At 44.1% G+C, this 19,003-nt stretch overlaps 2 protein-coding genes across 3 annotated transcripts in view; both read right to left on the reverse strand.

Annotated features, from left to right (window-relative positions):
* The window catches only part of Nr1i2 (nuclear receptor subfamily 1 group I member 2), a 36,821-nt gene extending 32,319 nt beyond the window's left edge, over nucleotides 1–4,502 (reverse strand). For both annotated transcript variants that reach the window (XM_051191467.1, XM_051191466.1), the window contains exon 1: nucleotides 4,122–4,502. The gene's annotated coding sequence lies outside the window, so the exon portion shown is untranslated. The remainder of the gene's footprint in view (nucleotides 1–4,121) is intronic.
* A 2,937-nt stretch (nucleotides 4,503–7,439) lies between these two features.
* The window catches only part of Cfap91 (cilia and flagella associated protein 91), a 43,679-nt gene continuing 32,115 nt past the window's right edge, over nucleotides 7,440–19,003 (reverse strand). The window contains exons 12-17 of the mRNA XM_051191484.1: nucleotides 18,631–18,702; nucleotides 17,630–17,776; nucleotides 14,731–14,952; nucleotides 12,305–12,453; nucleotides 11,656–11,747; nucleotides 7,440–7,642 (exon numbers count right to left, since the gene is read on the reverse strand). Coding sequence (XP_051047441.1) covers nucleotides 7,455–7,642; nucleotides 11,656–11,747; nucleotides 12,305–12,453; nucleotides 14,731–14,952; nucleotides 17,630–17,776; nucleotides 18,631–18,702 — 870 coding nt within the window. The 3' untranslated portion in view covers nucleotides 7,440–7,454. The remainder of the gene's footprint in view (nucleotides 7,643–11,655; nucleotides 11,748–12,304; nucleotides 12,454–14,730; nucleotides 14,953–17,629; nucleotides 17,777–18,630; nucleotides 18,703–19,003) is intronic.

Genomic DNA, 19,003 nt, shown 5'->3' on the forward strand with positions numbered 1-19,003 from the left:
GGAGGCTCTGAGAAGACAAGACATCTTACTATGTGACAAAGGTAATGCTTCAAACATGTCAGGAAGAGATGGACCTTCAAATGATCGGTGCAGAGAATACATTCCATGTGACCTACAAACCTATTTTTAAATGATAAAAGAAAACTTTGCTAAAATATCTTCATAATCCCAGAGGCTGGAAAAAAAAAAAGCCTCAAATATCTCCCTGAAGAAGACAGAGAACAGAAATCCACGTCAATCAAGTAATCAAGTCACCACACTGCTGACCGGATGCTACAAGTTCAACAAGAGATTCAGAGGAAACTTACAACTCTAGAGTAAAGCACTAGCTCCAAGTATTAAGCATGCTCCTCCAGATGAGGAAAAAGGCTCAACACAAGATGAGCTAAGGCTGGGCACGGAGCCACACAGGGGTAGAGGGAGGAGGGTCAGAGGTTCAAGGCTAGGCCTAGCTATGTAGAAAGCTTGAGGCCAGCCTGGGCTACATAGGACCCTGTCTCAAAAAACTAAACAACTAAAAAAGATGTGCTAGGGGTGTGTATTAGAAACTTAAAAAGAAAGAAACATGGGCCGGGTGGTGGTGTTGCATACCTGTAATTCCAGAACTCAGGAGGCAGAAGTAGGTGGGTCTCTTGAGTTTGAGGCCAGCATGGTTTACAGAGTGAGTTCCAGGACAGATAGAAATGCACAGAGGAAAATAAAAATTTCAAAAAAGAAAAACACTATTTCCCAGAATTATATAAAAACAAAACAAAACAAACAAACAAAAAAAAATAAACCCACAAAACCACTCTGCTGTGCTTGAAGAGAAGGCTCAGAGGTTAACAGCACTTGCTGCTCTTGCAGAGCTCCAGAGTTGGTTCCTAGCACCCATGTGGCCGTTCACAACCACCAGTAGCCCAGTTTCAGGACACCTTTACTTCTGATCTCTGTGGGCACCTGCATATATGGTGTATATATGGACATCTGAGAACCGGCACATAGCTGTAAAGCTAAATATGCTAAAAAGAATGCCCATCTTCAGTTCATAATCAAGGAAATTAAAATCTGCATTCGTTGCTGCTCTATTTACAATGGCTAGGAAATGGAAATGGCTTAGATGTCTATCAACTGGTGAACAGAAAAATGAGATATTATTAGCTGTAAGAAAAAAATGAAAATTGTAGGTAAATGGATGGAGCTAAAATTTATCATTCTGACTGCAGTAATCCAGACCTAGAAAGGCAAATGCTATGTTTTCTTTCTCATATGTGGATGCTGGCTCTGACTCTTTAGATATGTGTGCTTAAGTGGGAGTACACATAGAAGGCAGAAAGTTAGTAAGAGGGCATGAAGGAGAGATTTCAAGGAAGGGGGTTAGAACAAAGTAGTATAAAGAGGAAATGGGAATAACGGAATAGGAAGGGTTAAGTGGGGTGCAAGATGGGAAGACAGGGAAGAGGAGGGGATATGGGGGAAGAAAACTGTCACTAAAGACCTTTGAAAAAGTTACATGGAAACAAGTGCTATGGAAGCTTCATGCATGTATATATGTATGCATGTATGCATGTATGTATGTATGTATAAATGTATGTATGTATGTATGTATAAATGCAGATACTCTGTAATGGGAGAAGGGGAAAGGCAATGCTTTCCCCAGATACCATAGTCTATAAAATAAAAGGCCCAAAGCTAGTTATGGGCACCTCTATCCAAGTTGTCAATGTAGTTTCACAGACCCTTTGTAAACATTACAGGCTACTGTCAGTCTGTTTCCCTCCAGAACTTGATGGCAAGATTATTGCTACAGACACTGCATACTTGAGTTATAAGACATGGAGAAGTCAAGCTCGTACTGACCTGGAAACTTCATCCCCATTAGCTAGCTGTAAATAGTACTGAGAGGTTCTATGCATGCTACCTGGGGTGAAAGTCATCCACAGTCCTCTCCTACAACTGAACCAGGCAAGCTACCATAAAGATTGCCCTGGCGATCTATGACCATTGGTGCAATAACAGCAGGAATATTATGGGAGTAACCAACAACTTTCTGATTGGGTTTAGTGTTCACTTCACAAGGCAGAATTTATTCCAGGTACCATTAACTGAACCAAAATCCCGTGACTGTCTAGGTTACAGGCTCCAGAGGGGAACTCATGATTAGTATTCTGCCAAGTAGATATAGTATTAAACTGCCCCCCTAAGTTCTTATCTTTATACCCATAGATTAGTGTATCTTTCAACCTTTATCAGAGAAGGTTCTTTCTTGCAGTTGGTGATTAATAGACTCATAACTGGTTAACATACAGTGGGTTGCTCAGCTATAAATGCACAGCTATATCACACCTCCAACTCCAAGGCTCAGGAATCTTCACAGAAGAGGACAGCAGGAAGGTTGCAAGGACCGGAAATAGTGAACATATGCAGGGAATAGTGTTTGCCATCAAGCCCAAGACCTGAGTTGTTTCTCTGGAACCCACAGAGTGGGAAGAGAGAACTGACTCCCACAAGCTGTCCTCTGACCTCCCACATGCATGCCATGGCACACACACACACACACACACACACACACACACACACACACACACACACACACACACACACTGAATAGATTGAATAGATGCAGGTAATAAAATAATTTTTAAAAATATACACCGAAATATCTCAAAGCAGTTAAGATAAATGAGATAGGGTTTCATGGGAACATGCAAGACCACTATAGCATGTGTAATGGAGAAACAGAGTGAGGATAACAAGACAACAATTCTATTTGTTAGTATGTGTATACAGACATGAATGAAAAGACTGTGGTCTGGCATAAGCACATCATACCAGTTGCTTCGGTGGGAGCTAGGGATTAGAATCAGCATGATGGCCAAAGGAGAAGTTAGCTGAATTTACATTACTTTTTTTTTTTCTACAAGGAACATGCAATAATTAATCACCTCATAATTTAGACACTGACCACCTGCAAAAACAGTCTAATTAGTTTTGTGGTGGTCTACTATGTTTATTTCACAATCGTTTAGCATCAAGTTGATTGCCCTTAGACTGGTTGGCAAATGTTTTCTGTGAAGGATTATTTGCTTCCACTGTTATAGGGCAAATGCAGCCATATGACATTGTGCTCCAATAAAACTTTATTGATAAAAAACAACTGATAGGCCAGGTTTGGCCAATAAGTTCTAACTTGGTGATGCCAGTTTAGATTCAGTTCACTGTGTAACTAAAGCATTTTAAAGCACATACTTAGTGGTATAATAATCTTCCTGTTGCCAACTGTGTTAAGCCACAACTTCAGAGGCCTTGGTCACAATAATTTAGACTCTGGGCACATCCTTAGAGACCAAACATTTATCTCAGTGTAGACAGTCTAGCCGCCTTTCATCTGGGCGGTGGCCATTCACCTTTCTAGGAGCAATGAAAAACAGCCACGCATGTGCAAGAGACAGCACCACACCTGAAATGCACAAAGAAGGTTTGGTGGCCTTGAAAGTGTCTCCTAAGAAGCCCTAGGTGTAGAGGGATTTTAAAAGCAGTGTCTCTGGGTGTTCTATGGGGGCAGAGAAGGGGTCTGGGGATGCTGAGTATACACTGGGATGGTTCTGGTATGGGGGCACAGAGATGGAAAATTCAGCGGTCCAAAACTGACCATTGTGCCAAGGTATAGTGGGTGTTGAGATACAGCCAATGAGGGTGTCAGGCCTTGTGACTGTCCTTGGCCCTGGGGGGGGGGCTGGAAACACCAAGCTGACAAGCTCCAGGAGCCAGGGTTAATTGTTCCTGGTTCTTATAGTCTTCCGCAGTGTGTTTCCTAGGTCAGGGACTCACCCTGTCACAGAGGGGGTTGGTTGCCCATCTAACCCTGATAACACATACACAAGTAAGCTTCTGTTTTGATGATCCCTCTGCAACACGAATGCAGGCCAGGGAGAAGGGCATCTTTGGCTTCATGCTTAGCAATTCTCTTCATGTTTTATCTAACCCAGAGAGGAGAGGAAAGAACCAGCTCCCACCATGCCCCATATTCCATCACATTGCCTCAGACCTCAGACCTCAGACCTCAGCTGTGTTCCTGTAAGCCTTCGGTACAGAGACAGGAGCATTTGACTCCCAGGAAGAGAAAGAAAGCAAAACCATACCTGCTTGGTGGTCCCTGCTTTTGTTGGATTTCTCCCTTGGGGTCCACTTTGAAGAATCAGTATTGATAGCTCTACTCAGAGCTCAGCATACCTGCAGTGGCTGTCTAGTTGCCCACAGAGGTCTTGCTTTAGTCTGTAGTGTTTTGTATGGGCCAAGGTCAGGTTCCCAGGGGGAGAGTGAGCCTCCTGTTAGACAAATGAGCAGTATCTCTGTTTCTCCTTCTCGGCTAATCTTAGGCTATGGCGTCCCCGGGCATAGGAACTATGGTTTCTCGTGCCCACATTTCACCCCAGGTCCAATGTAGTAAGAGGCCCCAGTTGGCACTCCTAAGTCCCAAGTCCAGCACCTGAACTAGCAATGACCACATTACCGTATTTACTCTTGTTATACACCCTCCCTTTTTTCATAGTTGTCTTCACTGTAAAACATAAAAGGGTAAGGGTATTTTAAGTGTCTGCCCTAATTCTGGGCCAATGTCTGCCTCTCTGAGGGTATTTGCCACTGGAGACAAAGCGTCTTTGTGTCTACAGTTCCAAATACATCTTTTCTGGACAGCAGTATAAAGGTACTGAGTTATGATACTGGCATATTAATGTGGGGAGGAGGGAGAAACAGGACAATAAAGGAAGTGGCTGCGAGACAGGTATGATTTTACAGTTCCAGCATCAGGGCGGAAAGCTGTCTGGGAACAGACAACTGGCCATTGGGAAAGTTCTGAGAGCTTTTTCTCCCCTCAGACCTTTCTAGAAAGCTGGCTGGGAGCAGGGAACTGGCTCAGCAGTAAACTTTCATGAGCTGGGAAACTGTTGCTAATAAATTTCACCATCTGCAAGGATGCTTTGGCCTTCAACAGGGGCCTAGAACAGATGAAATAGGAATTGAAGTCCTTGTGAAAACAACCTGTCCAGTAAGTTCTGGGGTAGCAGGACAGTATTATGGGGTTATGTCCTGGGCCCTGGGAACCATAGCCTAAGTGGCTGGGAAGGCTGAAAAGGGACACAAAGCTGAGGGGAATGAGCAGGATTCCAGCCACGGTGGAGCAGCAGGCCAGAAGTCCTGGAGCTACAGGTAAATTATTATAGCCTTTATCATCTCCCAAAGCTCTCCTGGCACACAAAGGTCTGGATTTACACCTCATATAAAAATGGCAAGTTATTTACAGCAGAAATGGGGGAATCTAGAACGGGTTAGGAGCCTATCCAAGAAAGGAAATGCCCTTCAATCTCTGAAGGATTGTCTGGACTCTCTTTCTCTGAATATACTCTATCAGGCTCCCTGCAGGGATGCTGGGCCTCAGTGTTCACACAGGCAGGGCTTCCTTTGGAAGCCAGTTAAAATACCCTGTACATGGTGCTTACTGAGAACCCTAGATTTTCCCTGGTGGAGCAGCCCGAGTCACTCCCAGGCATGGCTGGGAAGGAGGAGAAACTGGAGCCCTCGCCTCTACTCCGATTACCTTCTGCTACAGCCATAAGGACGAGCTCCTGAGGTACCCACCAAAGGTGAGCCTAGGCAGTCAGGGTCCTTGACCAAAATTTATGAAAAGCATAAAGTAAATCAAAAACAAACTCAGAGAGCCAATAAACTCATGGCACACTGATGGTGTAAATCCAGGTGATGCCAAAGGAAGGCAGGAGTTTATCAACCTGCCCAGTGATCCTTTTCAAAATCTCTTAACCTCCTTCTTGGCTGTGTGTGGTCCAAGCTGACATCCACAGCACAGGGGTCCCATGGAGTAGATTAGAGGGACCGTCTCCTTTTTCTTCTTTGGAGGACACATGCGCCCAGTTTGCTTTCTGTTTCTGTGATCAACAAGGTGACCAAAAGAAACTTAGGGGAGGACAGGAAAGGGTTTGTTTAACTTACTCGTCCAGGACACCATCCATTATTGAGGGAACTCAGGTCAGAACTCAAGGTAGGCACTTGAAGCAGAATCCATGCCTTCATAAGTGTATACAGCCTGCGTTCTAGTCATTTTGCATGCCCACCCCCTTTCTAATGTTAATCTTAAAGCGGGTGGGGTAGAACACATTGTTCAATGGTGTGTCCGATTGTTTGGTAACTTTTTAATATTTTCAGTTCATACTCTTGACTCTCACAGAAGTCACATGTTTATGAAGACTGGGTTTCTATTGTTGTTGTTGTCTATTGCTATGAATTAGTGTACGAACCTGGTTCCAATGTGGCATCTTCATAAGTACTTGCAGTGTACTTTCACTATAGTCGTTTCTCCGTGAGGAACCCTCCCTCTACACCCTGCCATCTTTTCCTTGAGGAACATGTTCTGTGCAAAATTTGTTTAGACAAAGGCGAGATGCAGTCACCTGAGATCGTGAGCACTGTTTCTGATTCTAGCTGTTTTTTTCTCTTTGGCTTTCTGCCCACATCTTTTACAGTTTGTCTTACTTTTTTTACTGACAAATGTTGTATATACAAACCATGGATCATGAGGAACCCTCCTCTCGGTGGGCTGACTCTTCAGCTCTGTTCTCCTAGTAACCTGATAGATAATGTGCCATATGTCAACTGTGTTACCAAGCAACTAAACTATTTGAGGTAAAAATGGCCCTAAAACACATCTGTATTTGGATGACTTGCAAACTTACTATTAGTGCCCACCAGGGACCGACAGCTGTGAGCCTTTCTCAGTATGTTAACTTTTCTAAATGGGAAAACCTTTTGGGAGTTTCGGGAAGCCAAGCCAACAGAATTATTACAAAAGATTAGTCCAGCCTCTGGGGTGTGAGGCATATGTACCAGGCAAGTCCTGTACCTACCCAATGAGCTTCTGTCTTATTCCCCAACTGAGCATCTCCATGTCTAATATGGACCACCTTAGTTTTGTGCACACGAACATTTAGTTGAACCTAATACCAGCCCCTGGAGTGTACTTCAGATGTTTGGGTTGAACTTGGCAGGTTCTGCATCATGCTGTGCCTGTGCTTACAGGAAGCACAGTGTACCATGTTGCACCTTGTCTGCCTCTGTGAGAACAAGCTCTGCAAATAATGTTCACACATTCCATGATGCTTTATTCATGATGGGGTACACTTATATGATGAAAGGAACCCCCTCAAAAATAACCTACAGCCTTACTTTTTAGATCGCAAGAATCCAATTGCTAGAGAACCAACTCTAACTTTCTAATAAGCTCAACAATAGCTCAACATAACCTAGATGAGATGAATTAGTGTTGATGGAGGTGCTTCATTCCTTTTTTAAACAGCTGGCAGTCCATTCATATCATGCTTGGTTGAGTAGGGCCCCCAAAACCGAATGGAGCTGCCTCTCCTCTTGCGGGGCTTCCCTCTAGGTGGAAACATCAGGCTCACCTAGCTGTTTCCCTCGCTTGGAGTCTCTTCTTCAGTTAGTATGTCAGAGACCGAGTCCACATCCTGCTCTTGCTCAAGCGTCTCCCTCCTCTGCTGCTCTTTCAAGGATCTTTTCTCCATCATAGCTTCTGTGTGGCTGTGAATGATCTGATGGGCTGCAAGAATGTGCTTCCGCTGCGCGTTCCTCACTGAACCGAAGCAACAGGACAAGTTTTACTTTTCTGCTGGAACCCATCCCCCTTGTTTTTAAGATAGGAGTGGAAAAAAACCCATTAATTTTCAAAACATACATTTTCTGCTTTGGGTTAACTGTACTCAATAAACATGACCCACCCCACTGTGTGTTTTAGAAGGACATCTTCTCCCTCCCCTCTTCCTTCCTTCCTCCTTCCTTCTTTCCTCCTTCCTCCCTCCCTCCCTCCCTCCCTCCCTCCCTCTTTCTTTCTTTCTTTCTTTCTTTCTTTCTTTCTTTCTTTCTGTTTTTTGGTTGTCTGAGACAGGATTTTTCTGTGTAACAGTCCTGGTTGTCCCAGAACTCACTTTGTAAACCGTGTTGGCCTTGAGCTCACTGAGATCCACCTGCCTCTGCCTCCCAAGTGCTGGGATTAAAGGTATGTGCCACCACCACTTGGCCTTAGAAGGACATTTTTCTGGAGGTAAAGCAGACCTGCTATCTTTTGAATTTGAAGTATTCTTTGGCTATGGAACTATTGAGAGGTAATTGGGTTATCAGCATTCTAATTCCACAGTGAGTTAATCCAAAGGCCAAATCAAACCTTATAGAAGTTCAATGAATTGTTTAGACTTTGGATCTGGTTAATTTTAAGGTGTGATGTTTTTAATCATAAAAGGTTTTTTTTTTAAATGATAAGGTTTATAAAACAAAGAATCTATTGAGTCATAGTTGCATGGACTATTAGGAGGTGGGGCCTAGTAGAGGAAGTAGGTCATTGAGGATGTGTATTTGGAGAGTACATCTCAGCTCTGGGTCATGGTGGGGTCAGGGCATGAACATTTTTCCTCAGCTACACTTTCCTGTGCTTCTTTTGCCTCACCAAGGCCCAGAAACAACAGATCCATCCACTGACGATGGGTGTGAGCAGCTATGATCATGGACTTGGAAGGTGGTCCTAGGTGTGAATCCTATGAACATGTTTTACTAAGCTTTCGTGTAGACAACAGCAAATGCTGAAGCCCTTTGGAAGGATGAGTGTTCATGCTGATAACAATGTTAGCAATCTGCACTTGTCCTTAATTTGTGACAGACACTGTTTTATGCAGTTGATTCTTGATCACTCGTTTAATCCAACCACAACCTTAAAAGAGAATATTATTAGCAGCCCTATTTTTAGAAGGATGTAGACACAAGGGAATTGATTAGGCAATCTATCCCAAGCCATACAGCTAGCTAGTAAGGGACAGTAAGAAGTGTCATGGGCTAGGCATGGTGGCACATGCCTGTAATCCTAGCACTAAAGAGGCTAAAGCAGGAAGATGGCTAATTCAGGGCCAGTCTGGATTATATAATATATGGGGCCTTCTCCCCAAAAGAGAAATAAAAAGTTCCATGAATTCTTTGCTATTTGAGTATCAATTACACAAGGTAATTTGCAGAGCAGATCACTCCAATTTTCAGTAATATGGTTGAAAAAGCAAGGCCTTTGGGGCCACACTGGTCCTGACTCAAACCTGCTAGTTATTTGTTTCCAATCACTAATTTCCTTGACGGAACAGTGAGAATACACCTATAGCTATCATAAGAGATTAGGGTATTGTGCAGTTTCTAATGCTTAACGAACTACCCTGACCTTGGCATGCACGGTAAGGTAACCAGGCTGGGGGAGTTTTCAGCTGGTAAGAGTGCTTGCTGCGCTTCCAGAGGACTAAAGTGTGGTACGTAGCACCCACATCAGGCAGCTCACAACCTCGCAACCACCTATATCCTCCAGGGGATCACACACACACACACACACACACACACACACACACACACACACATCACACAGAGTGAGAGAGTGAGAGAGGGATAGAGGGAGGGAGGGAGAGAGAGGGAGGAAGAGAGAGAGAGGGAGAGAGAGAGGGAGAGAGAGAGAGAATAATATAAATCATAAATCTTTAAAAGAATAAGACAACTCCAAATGGCCTATGAATATATCTTACTTTTGGGTAGAGAGTGTATATAAAAAGTATGGTTTTTAAAAAGTCCTTAAAAAGAGAAACAAAGCTAGGTGTGGTGGTGCACACCTTTAAATAAATGTCAGCACTCAGGAGGCAGAGGCAGGTGGATCTCCTTGAGTTCAAGGCTACCGTGATCTACATAGAGAGTTTCAGGACAGCTGGAGCTACAAGAGAGACCCTGTCTCAAAAATAAATAAATAAACAAGAAATGAAAGTTTCAAGTGTTCATTCTGTCTATACGTAGAAGGAACTGAACATAAAATAGAAACAAATCATTGTTCTGTAAAAAGTTGAGGATCGCCCAATTTGCCCACTGACAACTCCCTCTGGGCTCCCAACATTCACCACCCCCTCCAAATCTTTCCCCTTAGACCGGAAGGAGATTTGAGAAAGATCTTTTTTAGTCATTTCATCTTAAAAATTTTTATATGTATTGCTCACAAATGCAGGTTCCCTCAAAGGCCAGAGGTGCCAGATCCCCCAGAGTTGGAGTTATAGACAGTTGTGAGTCACCAAGCATGGCATTGGGAAGCAAAATTGGGACTTCTGCTCTTCCTGCCGGAAGGGAGCTGCAAACTGATAAATATCTAGCCATTTTTTTTTCTTCCATCTCTTTTGATTCCCTTAGGAAAGGTGGCTTAATATTTACCCTTAATTCTCAAGGATCTTGAAAACATAGCAGCTTTTTACACTATAATATATATTGCTTGGCCTGAATGGTTAACTCTGCCAGTATGGACACTGTGGTGCATGGTGGGAGCAAAGCCATCTTTTGTGTGGTGATTGATAGTTTTATGAAAACATAAACCGGGACTGGAGAGATGGCTCAGAGATTGAGAGCACTGGCTACTCTTCCACAGGTCCTGAGTTCAATTCCCAGCAACCACATGGTGGCTCACAACCATCTATAATGAGATCTGGTGCCCTCTTCTGACATGCAGACATACATGCAGGCAGAACACTGTATACATAATAAATAAATCTTTAAAAAGAAAGAAAGAAAGAAATCATAAGCCACATACATTCTGCTGTCCAACACTTATGCTTCTGAGAATCTAAGGATCATGGCCAAAATGTGTGTAAATATGCTGATTGCAATAAAATAAGAATAACACAAAAGTCACCGTAAACAGACTAAACCGTTGCGGGCTAGAGAGTGCCTGTTTTAAAATTTGCCTACCATGTGTAGGCAAAATATTAACATCCTTTGACCTAATGCATTGGAATCCCTGTGTTCTTAATCAAGCAAATATCATGCTTTTCTGCTTTGATCTCTCCAGAGATTTCTACAACCTCATGGTGTTGTCTAATGACATTCCTGTCTGGGATCAGACCTGGCCCTGTCAGTTTGAAGGTTCTAGAAGAATCTTTTCCTTCTTCACTTTAAACATTTTATTTTTATTCTTTTTATTATGTGGGTGTGGGAAGGAAGATGTCCATATGAATGCAAATGCCCACAAAGATCAGAGGTGTCAGATCCCCCTGCAGCTGGGGTTTACAGGAAGCTGTAAGCCACTTGAGGTGGGTGCTGGGAATCAAACCCAGGTCCTGCCTGGGGAAGAGCAGTCTGCACCCTTAACGACAATCTCTCCAGCCCCAAATCCTTCTGAATCCTTTTCTTTTTAAGACATACTCTTTTCTTTTCTATTGACTAAAGGCACCATTGTTTTAAAACATACTGTTTTTGACAAAGGGCAAATTGAAAGCGTTACACTTAGATGCTGCCCTAGGGAAACACTGTAGTGGCCCGTGAAGCAGAAGCGTGTCCTTAGACTCTTGGGGCACCCTTGCTTTTCAGCACCCACTGTTTCTGAGCTCTGTCTGCAGAAGGCTGAAGCTGTGTGTCACAGAAAACAGCTCCCTGGGAATTTGAGGACTTTTTCTGACAGAGGAGCTTGACATTCTGCCAATCTGCCTGGAGCGGATCCTGCTCCTTGCTGGCGGTGGTTGGGTTCTGCAGCCAAGCTGCAGCAAGAGTGATAAACTCTAAAGAACCAACTGCGTCTAGAATTACAACCCTTACCTTTCTCTTTGACGAAGTTTTTTTGCACCTCTGGGATAAGAAAACTATAAACCAACTCAGCAACAATTTCCTCTGACTGAAGATATGTTCGACTGGAAAACAACAAACAAAAAGAAGCAAACAAGTGGATAAATAAAATAATTTCTCTGCTTGGGCTGCTAACAGGCACGGAGACCTGCATGGCCTACATAAGCAACTCCAAAATGCCACCACTATCACCTTTCCCTTGAGCAGATGCTCTGAAATAGCACATTCTTGGAAAGTTTATTTGATTCCACAAAAAAAAAAAAAAAATAAAATTAGAATTTGACCCTGTCCAGCAAATTCTTGGAAGTGTAAAATGTTGGGATTAAGTTCAAATGATGTCAAACACATATGTCTACTTTCCTTTTATGTCCTGGGCATTGTAAGGATTATAGGATGGAAATAAGCCAGAAAGATAGAGGCCAACTGAGAATCAATCCCCAATCCCCATGCTCCTTCCAAGATAGGTGTGGGCATGCTCAGTTCCAGCCAGATATGCTAGTAAAACACCAAAGCACGACTTACACATTGCTGGTGGGGCCTTAAGTGCCTGGGAGATGACAGCTGAATAACAATAAATATGTCAGCATCCGTTCCACAGTCTTTTCTCATGATGTATACATACCGGTTTTCCATTTCATAAGCAATGTCATTGATTTCCTCAGCAATCTTCTCGATCTCTGCTCTGGCTTGTTCTTCCGCAGTATTCTCTTCAGTGTTCAATATGATGTCTTCCAGATAGGAAGTTACTGTACTTTGGTGAACTTTAATCACCTGCAGAAATATATATGTATACATATACGTGCGTGCGCGCACACGCACGCGCTTAAGAATTTCTACTGTAAACAAGACAAAACCCACACAAACATTGCTTGATGATCTCACTGTTCTGACACGTCTTTCATTAAGCCACTTGTCTGTTTCTCACCCATCTACCTATGCTTTCTGAGCAGACCAAGCCATTTAGCCCATCCCATAACTGTGGGTCCTACTTGGATGTTGTCCTTATCAGTTGTGTGACGTGACCAAGCCAGCCTCGCAGCAGAGGCTAGGGAATATTTCCCAGTACCCTTTCTGTCTTTTATCTTAAATAATGGGATCTCTGGTTTTCAGCTGGACAAACAAGTACCCAAAGACTACATTTCCTAGTTCCTGTCAGGTCTAGTCAGGGCCACATGACCGGGGTCCGACCAAGAGAACATGTGCTGAGGTGATACGCCCAACTTCTTGAAAAGATCCTTACAAAGAAAGACTTAGCTTCCCCTTTTCTGTCTTGTTATGTTTTATTTCAAGGATACAAAACCTTTGATGACAGTATTCACCTTAAGTTGCCACAAGGGCCACATTTTAAAGGCTGCAGAACAGAAGGTAGGAGGATCCCAGGTCACTAGAGGACTTACTGAATTGTCATAATGGTCCTTACTTTCATTTTGAAGATTTCTTGAAATCATGAGACAGAATGCAGAGCACATAAATGTTCAGTGTAAGGAATTAGGATAAAACCAGTATCCATATAGTTGCTGCTAGTACCCATGAAGGCCCCTGACCACAGCCTGTTTCCACTTTCATGACAGTCCTACTGAGTTGTTGCAGAATATTATTTTAAGGTATGCTACATTTGTTTATGCTCTGGGACATTGGTTTAATGATGTAAAGATGCTGCATTTGTTTAACTTTGTGAAGCTGTGATTCTTTGCCTGCCTAAAATACCTGATTGATCTAATAAAGAGCTGAATGCCCAATAGCAAGGCACCCAGCCACCCCACCCAGCCACTCAGCCACCCAGCCAGCCACAGAATAAGAGTGAAAGTAAGATATACAGAAGAAAAGGAAAAGACCCAGAGGCAAAGGTAGACGGGATAATTTAAATTAAGAAAAGTTGGCTAGAAATAAGTCAAGCTAATGCTGGGCATTTATAAGTAATAAGAAGACTGTGTGATTTATTTGGGAGCTGAGTCCCCCAACAGAGTAAAGAGTAACAAAAACAAGCAACACCAGTGAGTGCTTACTTAGCTTTAGAATTTTGCTCTCTATGTAATCTCAGGCAAAACCAATTAGCCTTTTTTGTTTCATCCACACGCACACGTACACACAGGAAGTATCATGAACATCAACAGTGACACATTAAGCTTTGTATGTATGTATTTTGCATGTATGTATATATCTCAACAGATTGTGAGCCTCATGGAGGCAAAAACATTTTTGTGTCTGAATATTTCTTTGGGTATGAAGTAATACAACTATCCAGGACCTGTTTCAAACCCCAATATCAACCTTAAGCCCCATGCTTTCCTGATGTTAGCTTCTTAATGGCAGTTCAATACATTATCAACCAAGACACACTTGTTTGATGTCTAGTATGTCTGGGGTCCACGCTGACGGTGCAGAAAGCACACATGAATCCATGGCATGCTTGCTTTCATGAGAAAGCTATAAAGACACAGGACACTAGACGGCTGGGTTAGAAAGTAGAGGTGAGGGGAGTTCAATACCGGCCACACATGTGCTTGCGCAAAGTAGTCTTAAAGTTGGGCCGAAAGTGTTGTTAACTCTTGTGTGCCCTTCCCAGATGTGATGGAAATTTCTGCCTTTTCCCCTTGGCTGTCCCAAACTAAGTTTCAGCTGAATTCCTAATTGTCCTTCTGCCCCTGACTCATCCTCTTCCCACAGCTTCTGGTTGCATAAGCCATAGAATAGTCATCTTTCTTGATTTCTCCCTGTGTCCCCCTTTGGCCATAACTCCTTAACAAGGACCCATTCTTGGCCTCACTTGCTCCCTTTGAGGCAGTTCTAATTCTATAATTATGTTATTTAAATTGCCTGTGTCTTCCCTCCAGAGTATCCACAATGTCCGTGTATTTTCTAGTGCAGAGTGGAAACCCCAAATATGTGCTAAATAAAACGAAAGCAAAATGCAAATCCCATTTTATGTCATGAAACGTGTGTATGATTTTTGGGAGACATCACAGTATGAGATGCCCTTGGTTAAACCTGGCTCCGGCTAGGCCCTAGAGTCTAGGGAATTAGCATACACCCGCCCGTCCCTCTTGCCTCTGTAAATATCTGGTCCTCTTGCTGCAGGCGCCTCTGCTCCACCTGACGTCGGCCACTCTCTTCCGCCTCCCGCATGCGCCGTTGGCGCTCAGCCAGCATGGCAAAGGCGTGGATCCTCCTCTCCTCCTGCAATCTCACCAGCTCTTTGGACAGAAAGTCAAACATGTCTGCCAGTACTCGTCCTTCCAGGTCACCCAGATGGTTCTCAATGACTGACACCTGAGAAACAATAAAGGCTGTAAGGATGAGCGCCGCTCGGAGCCGTGGTTAGTCAAGTGTCCGGTGACTGACCCACACCGACCAAGCAAGATGACTTCTTGTTACAACAGCCTTGACTGGAAATGCCATGGCCCAGTGACCCCGCCCTTGGGCACTTCGTGGAAAATGTCATACGAACTTAGATCTGAGGAAGCACAGTGCCCAGTCAGTCTGCACGGATCAGAGCCCTCAAATAGTGGAGAGGGCTTACTGAAACCTTCTCTGAGTGACACATGCAAGTAAATGTTTCCTCAGTTTTATGAAGAAAATCAGACATGAAGGAAAATGAGAAGCTTCTTAATAAAGATAACATTGGATTCAATTTAATAAAGCAGAACGTTCTAGAAATTCACTCATGAGAACTTTTAATTTTTAAATTCATGGTCTTCTCCTACAAGCTTGAAAAGCTTTAAAATGTTGAATAGCACAAAAGTGGGAAACCTTGGTAATTTTTAGACTTTAATAACTTCAAAGCAAGCACCTTTGAAACAGCCCAGGATAAAGCTTAAATTCCCATATATCATTGAGGTAAGATGAGGGGCCCATGGAGCACTCGGCCAGGAGTAAGCCACTGATGTGTGGACACCTGTGTCCTGGCTTTCACACAAGAAATGCCTTTAAGATGACTGGCCTGCTTCTCTCCCCTGTCCTGAGCATAAGGGACATCCTTCCTTCTTCCTGCCATGTGCTGCTTTAACACTGATGGCTCTGCTCTGTGCCCATTCTGGTTTGTGTCTAAAGGGAAGAAATGTCCTTAGGTCTTCGGCAATGAGGTCATTGGCTGAGGCTGTCTGTCCAAGGGTAGCTGTTAGGCCAGCTGCCTCATCCCCATCCTGCCTACTCGCACTTTCAAGCCCTGAAGTTCAACATTGTTTTTTTTTTTTTTTAAACAGGGGCACGGAAAAGGGCGAAGCTAGGGCGCTATTCACTCACGTATCAACAGCGGAGGCTCAGCACAGAGAGGGTGGATTCTCTCCCTGTCTCCATGGACCTGAACCCCCCCCCCCCCCCCGTCCCCACTTCCAGCGTAGGGGTGGGTCCTAACCTAAGGTTCATAGCTGCCTTTTCACATCCAAGCCTCCTTCCTTTCCAGGAAACATAGCCAGAAATGCGCAGGCAGGGAAATACAATTTGAAAGTGAAAGTGTTTGGAAGGCCTTACTGTGGCAGCTATATCATTAATTCATCACCAAACGGAATTGTGTTTCCTCTGCAGTTTCCCACGGAAATGGAAAAAGGTAAAGAGACCAGCATTGCTATATACGTCCCTCAGACCCCTGCTCTGCATACCTTGATAGGACCAAAGTTAAGCAGTCTTTGGAGGAGGGATGCTATTTCCAGATAGGTCTTGCCATCTCGCTTGGCTGGCATGAATATCCACTGCACAGTTGGCTTAGCTCCACGTGCCTCAAAGGGCCAAGGAGGGCATTTCCCCGCCCCACCTCAGGACCTACTGCTTTCAAGGCGTTTCACACCCTGTCCAAACATCTCAAAGACTCCAGGACCACCAGACTCAGACACCCCAGGTCCACATTACCCTCACATTTCATCAATCCTACTTTTAGGTGGCACGGCTTGTGGCTCTCTTACTGCCTCACCTCCAACCTTGTGTCCACTCCCCCAAGTCCATTGAACATCAATGGCATGGATGTCATATAAAACTGAACCTCCTCCCCCAAGCTCACTGACTATTTACGACATTGTTATCATAAAAAAACATAAAGCTGTTGTCATTCCCAAGTTGGTTATTACTTGTGCTCAATTCCCATATAGCATGAGAGCTGTGTGTGTTTATTTAAAGCAGATCAAGTGCGGGGTATGGTGGCTCTCGCCTTTAATCCCAGCATTTGGGAGGCAGAGGCAGGCAGATCTCTGTGAGTTGGAGGCCTGCCTGGTCTACAGAGTGAATTCCAGGACAACCTCCAAAGCAATACAGAGAAACAAACAAAAAAAGCAGGTCAAACAACGTTGCAGTAAGCATACTACTTTAACACTAAACTGTGCAAATCCGATATTCATGCTTAGGTTTGGTTTACAGACATCTGAGAACAGGAGTAAATAGCTACAGTGTAGTGGGTAACACTCAGAGCAAGCACAGAGAGATGAAGGCTGGATGGGTGGGGGATTTGCTGTTGTTAGTTTATGTCAGAAGGCAGAGCAGGAGAGCCTGACGAAAGTCACCAAACTTTGTGAGACAGTGGCATATTTCATGGGTAGTTTAACCAGCAAGAGCAATTCATGTGTGGCACCAAAATTCTGCAATAAATGTCAACATTTTAAAAGAAATCTCATACTGTATTTTTCCCGTGTTACTTTTTTTGTTGCTCGTTTGGTTATTCTGCCAAGTCCAGGCTTAAGGGATCTGAGCATCGTTACTCAATGTTTAAGAAAACTAGAAAGGGAAAATCTTAAAGTTGGGAAAAGTGCATTTGTTTGGTTTGGTTTTGAGGTTTGTATTTTTTATGTAAAGACAAGAGCACCCTTTCGATTCGGCGGGTGTACACCCCACTCATGTTGCCGGCTGCTGCAGAATTCTGAAGTTTTAGAATCTTTTCATCTAACATTATTACAGTGCTGCTCATGCAGCTTCCCCTCGAGGGGAAGGCGCAGCAAGCTGCAAAGGGCGCAATGGGGAGAACCTTGTTCTCATGCAGGTTCCGCTGCCGCTGCAGGGCCAGGGTCACTTGTTTCTCCGCTTTCTTCACTAGCTTGTCATCCTCTTGCAGCGCGTGGCTGGTGCGCAACTCCAGGATCAACTCCAGCCGCTTCTCCTTGCCCTCAAACATCTGCACCAAAGCAAAGATTTGCTCATTACCTTGTGCCAAGACTGCGGGAGCCACTCAATGAGCTGGAAGGCATGCGTGAGCAGCCCGTTCTGTGTTCACCAACGAGGACCAATCTTCCATGTGCCTTCTGTGGATGGGTGCGGGCGCACATGCATGTGCGATGTGTGTGTGTTCAAGTGCACATTGTTCCACTCCCACAGGCAAAGTAGCAGCTACAGCAAAACTTGAGTCCTTTGCTCAATTCCTGTGCCCCCTTTAAAAACAACAACAAAAACCCGCTATGGCACTATTTGGGACCAGTTTGCTTTTCCAATGAACTAGCCTCAGCTGCTCTAGAGCCTGCCCAGTCTATCAAGAACTGAAGCCCCCAGGATGGAAACCATGACAAGGCTTTGTGTGTTTTAAAGTGAGGCATGCCTACTGCAATGGCAGAGATCATCTGGCCGAGGCTTAAAGTTGCGACCAGCGCTGGGCCTGCCGGTTGTTAAGGGGATATCACTCAGACTCGGATTACCTCCCTCTAAAATGAGATTTCTGTAGGAAAGATGAAATGAGAGAACACACACAGAAGATGATGTGGGCATATAGCCAGGATTCAGATATTGCTCACTCTCTGCAAACTCAAGTAATAGCCTGCTGAGTTACAGCTGTGGCACACAACAGGCAGGCGGTACCTCTCATCTTGACCTTGTGTGGCCCAGGATGGCACCAGGAGAGAAAGGGAATTAATTATAGAGTACAGCAGATAGGACAGCAAGGTGCAGGAGGGGATTCGCCTCAGCATCAAGTGCTGATGCAGTTTCCACCATCCACTAACGGGGGAGAAACACTGGCCAGCGGTCTGACCTACTCACCATGTTCTGCACAGCTCTGCCCCGGAGTAACTTCTGCAAGTAGATCACAGCCATCTCTATTTCTCCTTCCTCCTAAAGAGACAAAGGAGAATCAGTGGAGGACAGAAGCAGCCCAAGCAGCAAGTGTTTTTTTATTTGTTTATTTTGCTTTGCTTTTTTTGAGACAGGGTTTCTCTGTGTAGCCCTGGATGCCCTAGAACTCACTCAGTAGATCAGGCTGGCCTCGAACTCATAAAGACCCACCCACCTCTGCCTCCCGAGTGCTGGGATTAAAGGCATGTGCCACCACTGGTCAGTACATCAAACATTTTTTGAGAACCTATTTCAGGTATAAGACTGTGGTAGATGCCAAAGGATTGAAAGAGAACTAAGA

The sequence above is a fragment of the Phodopus roborovskii genome, unplaced genomic scaffold (genome assembly GCF_943737965.1).
Source record: "Phodopus roborovskii unplaced genomic scaffold, PHOROB, whole genome shotgun sequence".
NCBI classification, from domain to species: domain Eukaryota; kingdom Metazoa; phylum Chordata; class Mammalia; order Rodentia; family Cricetidae; genus Phodopus; species Phodopus roborovskii.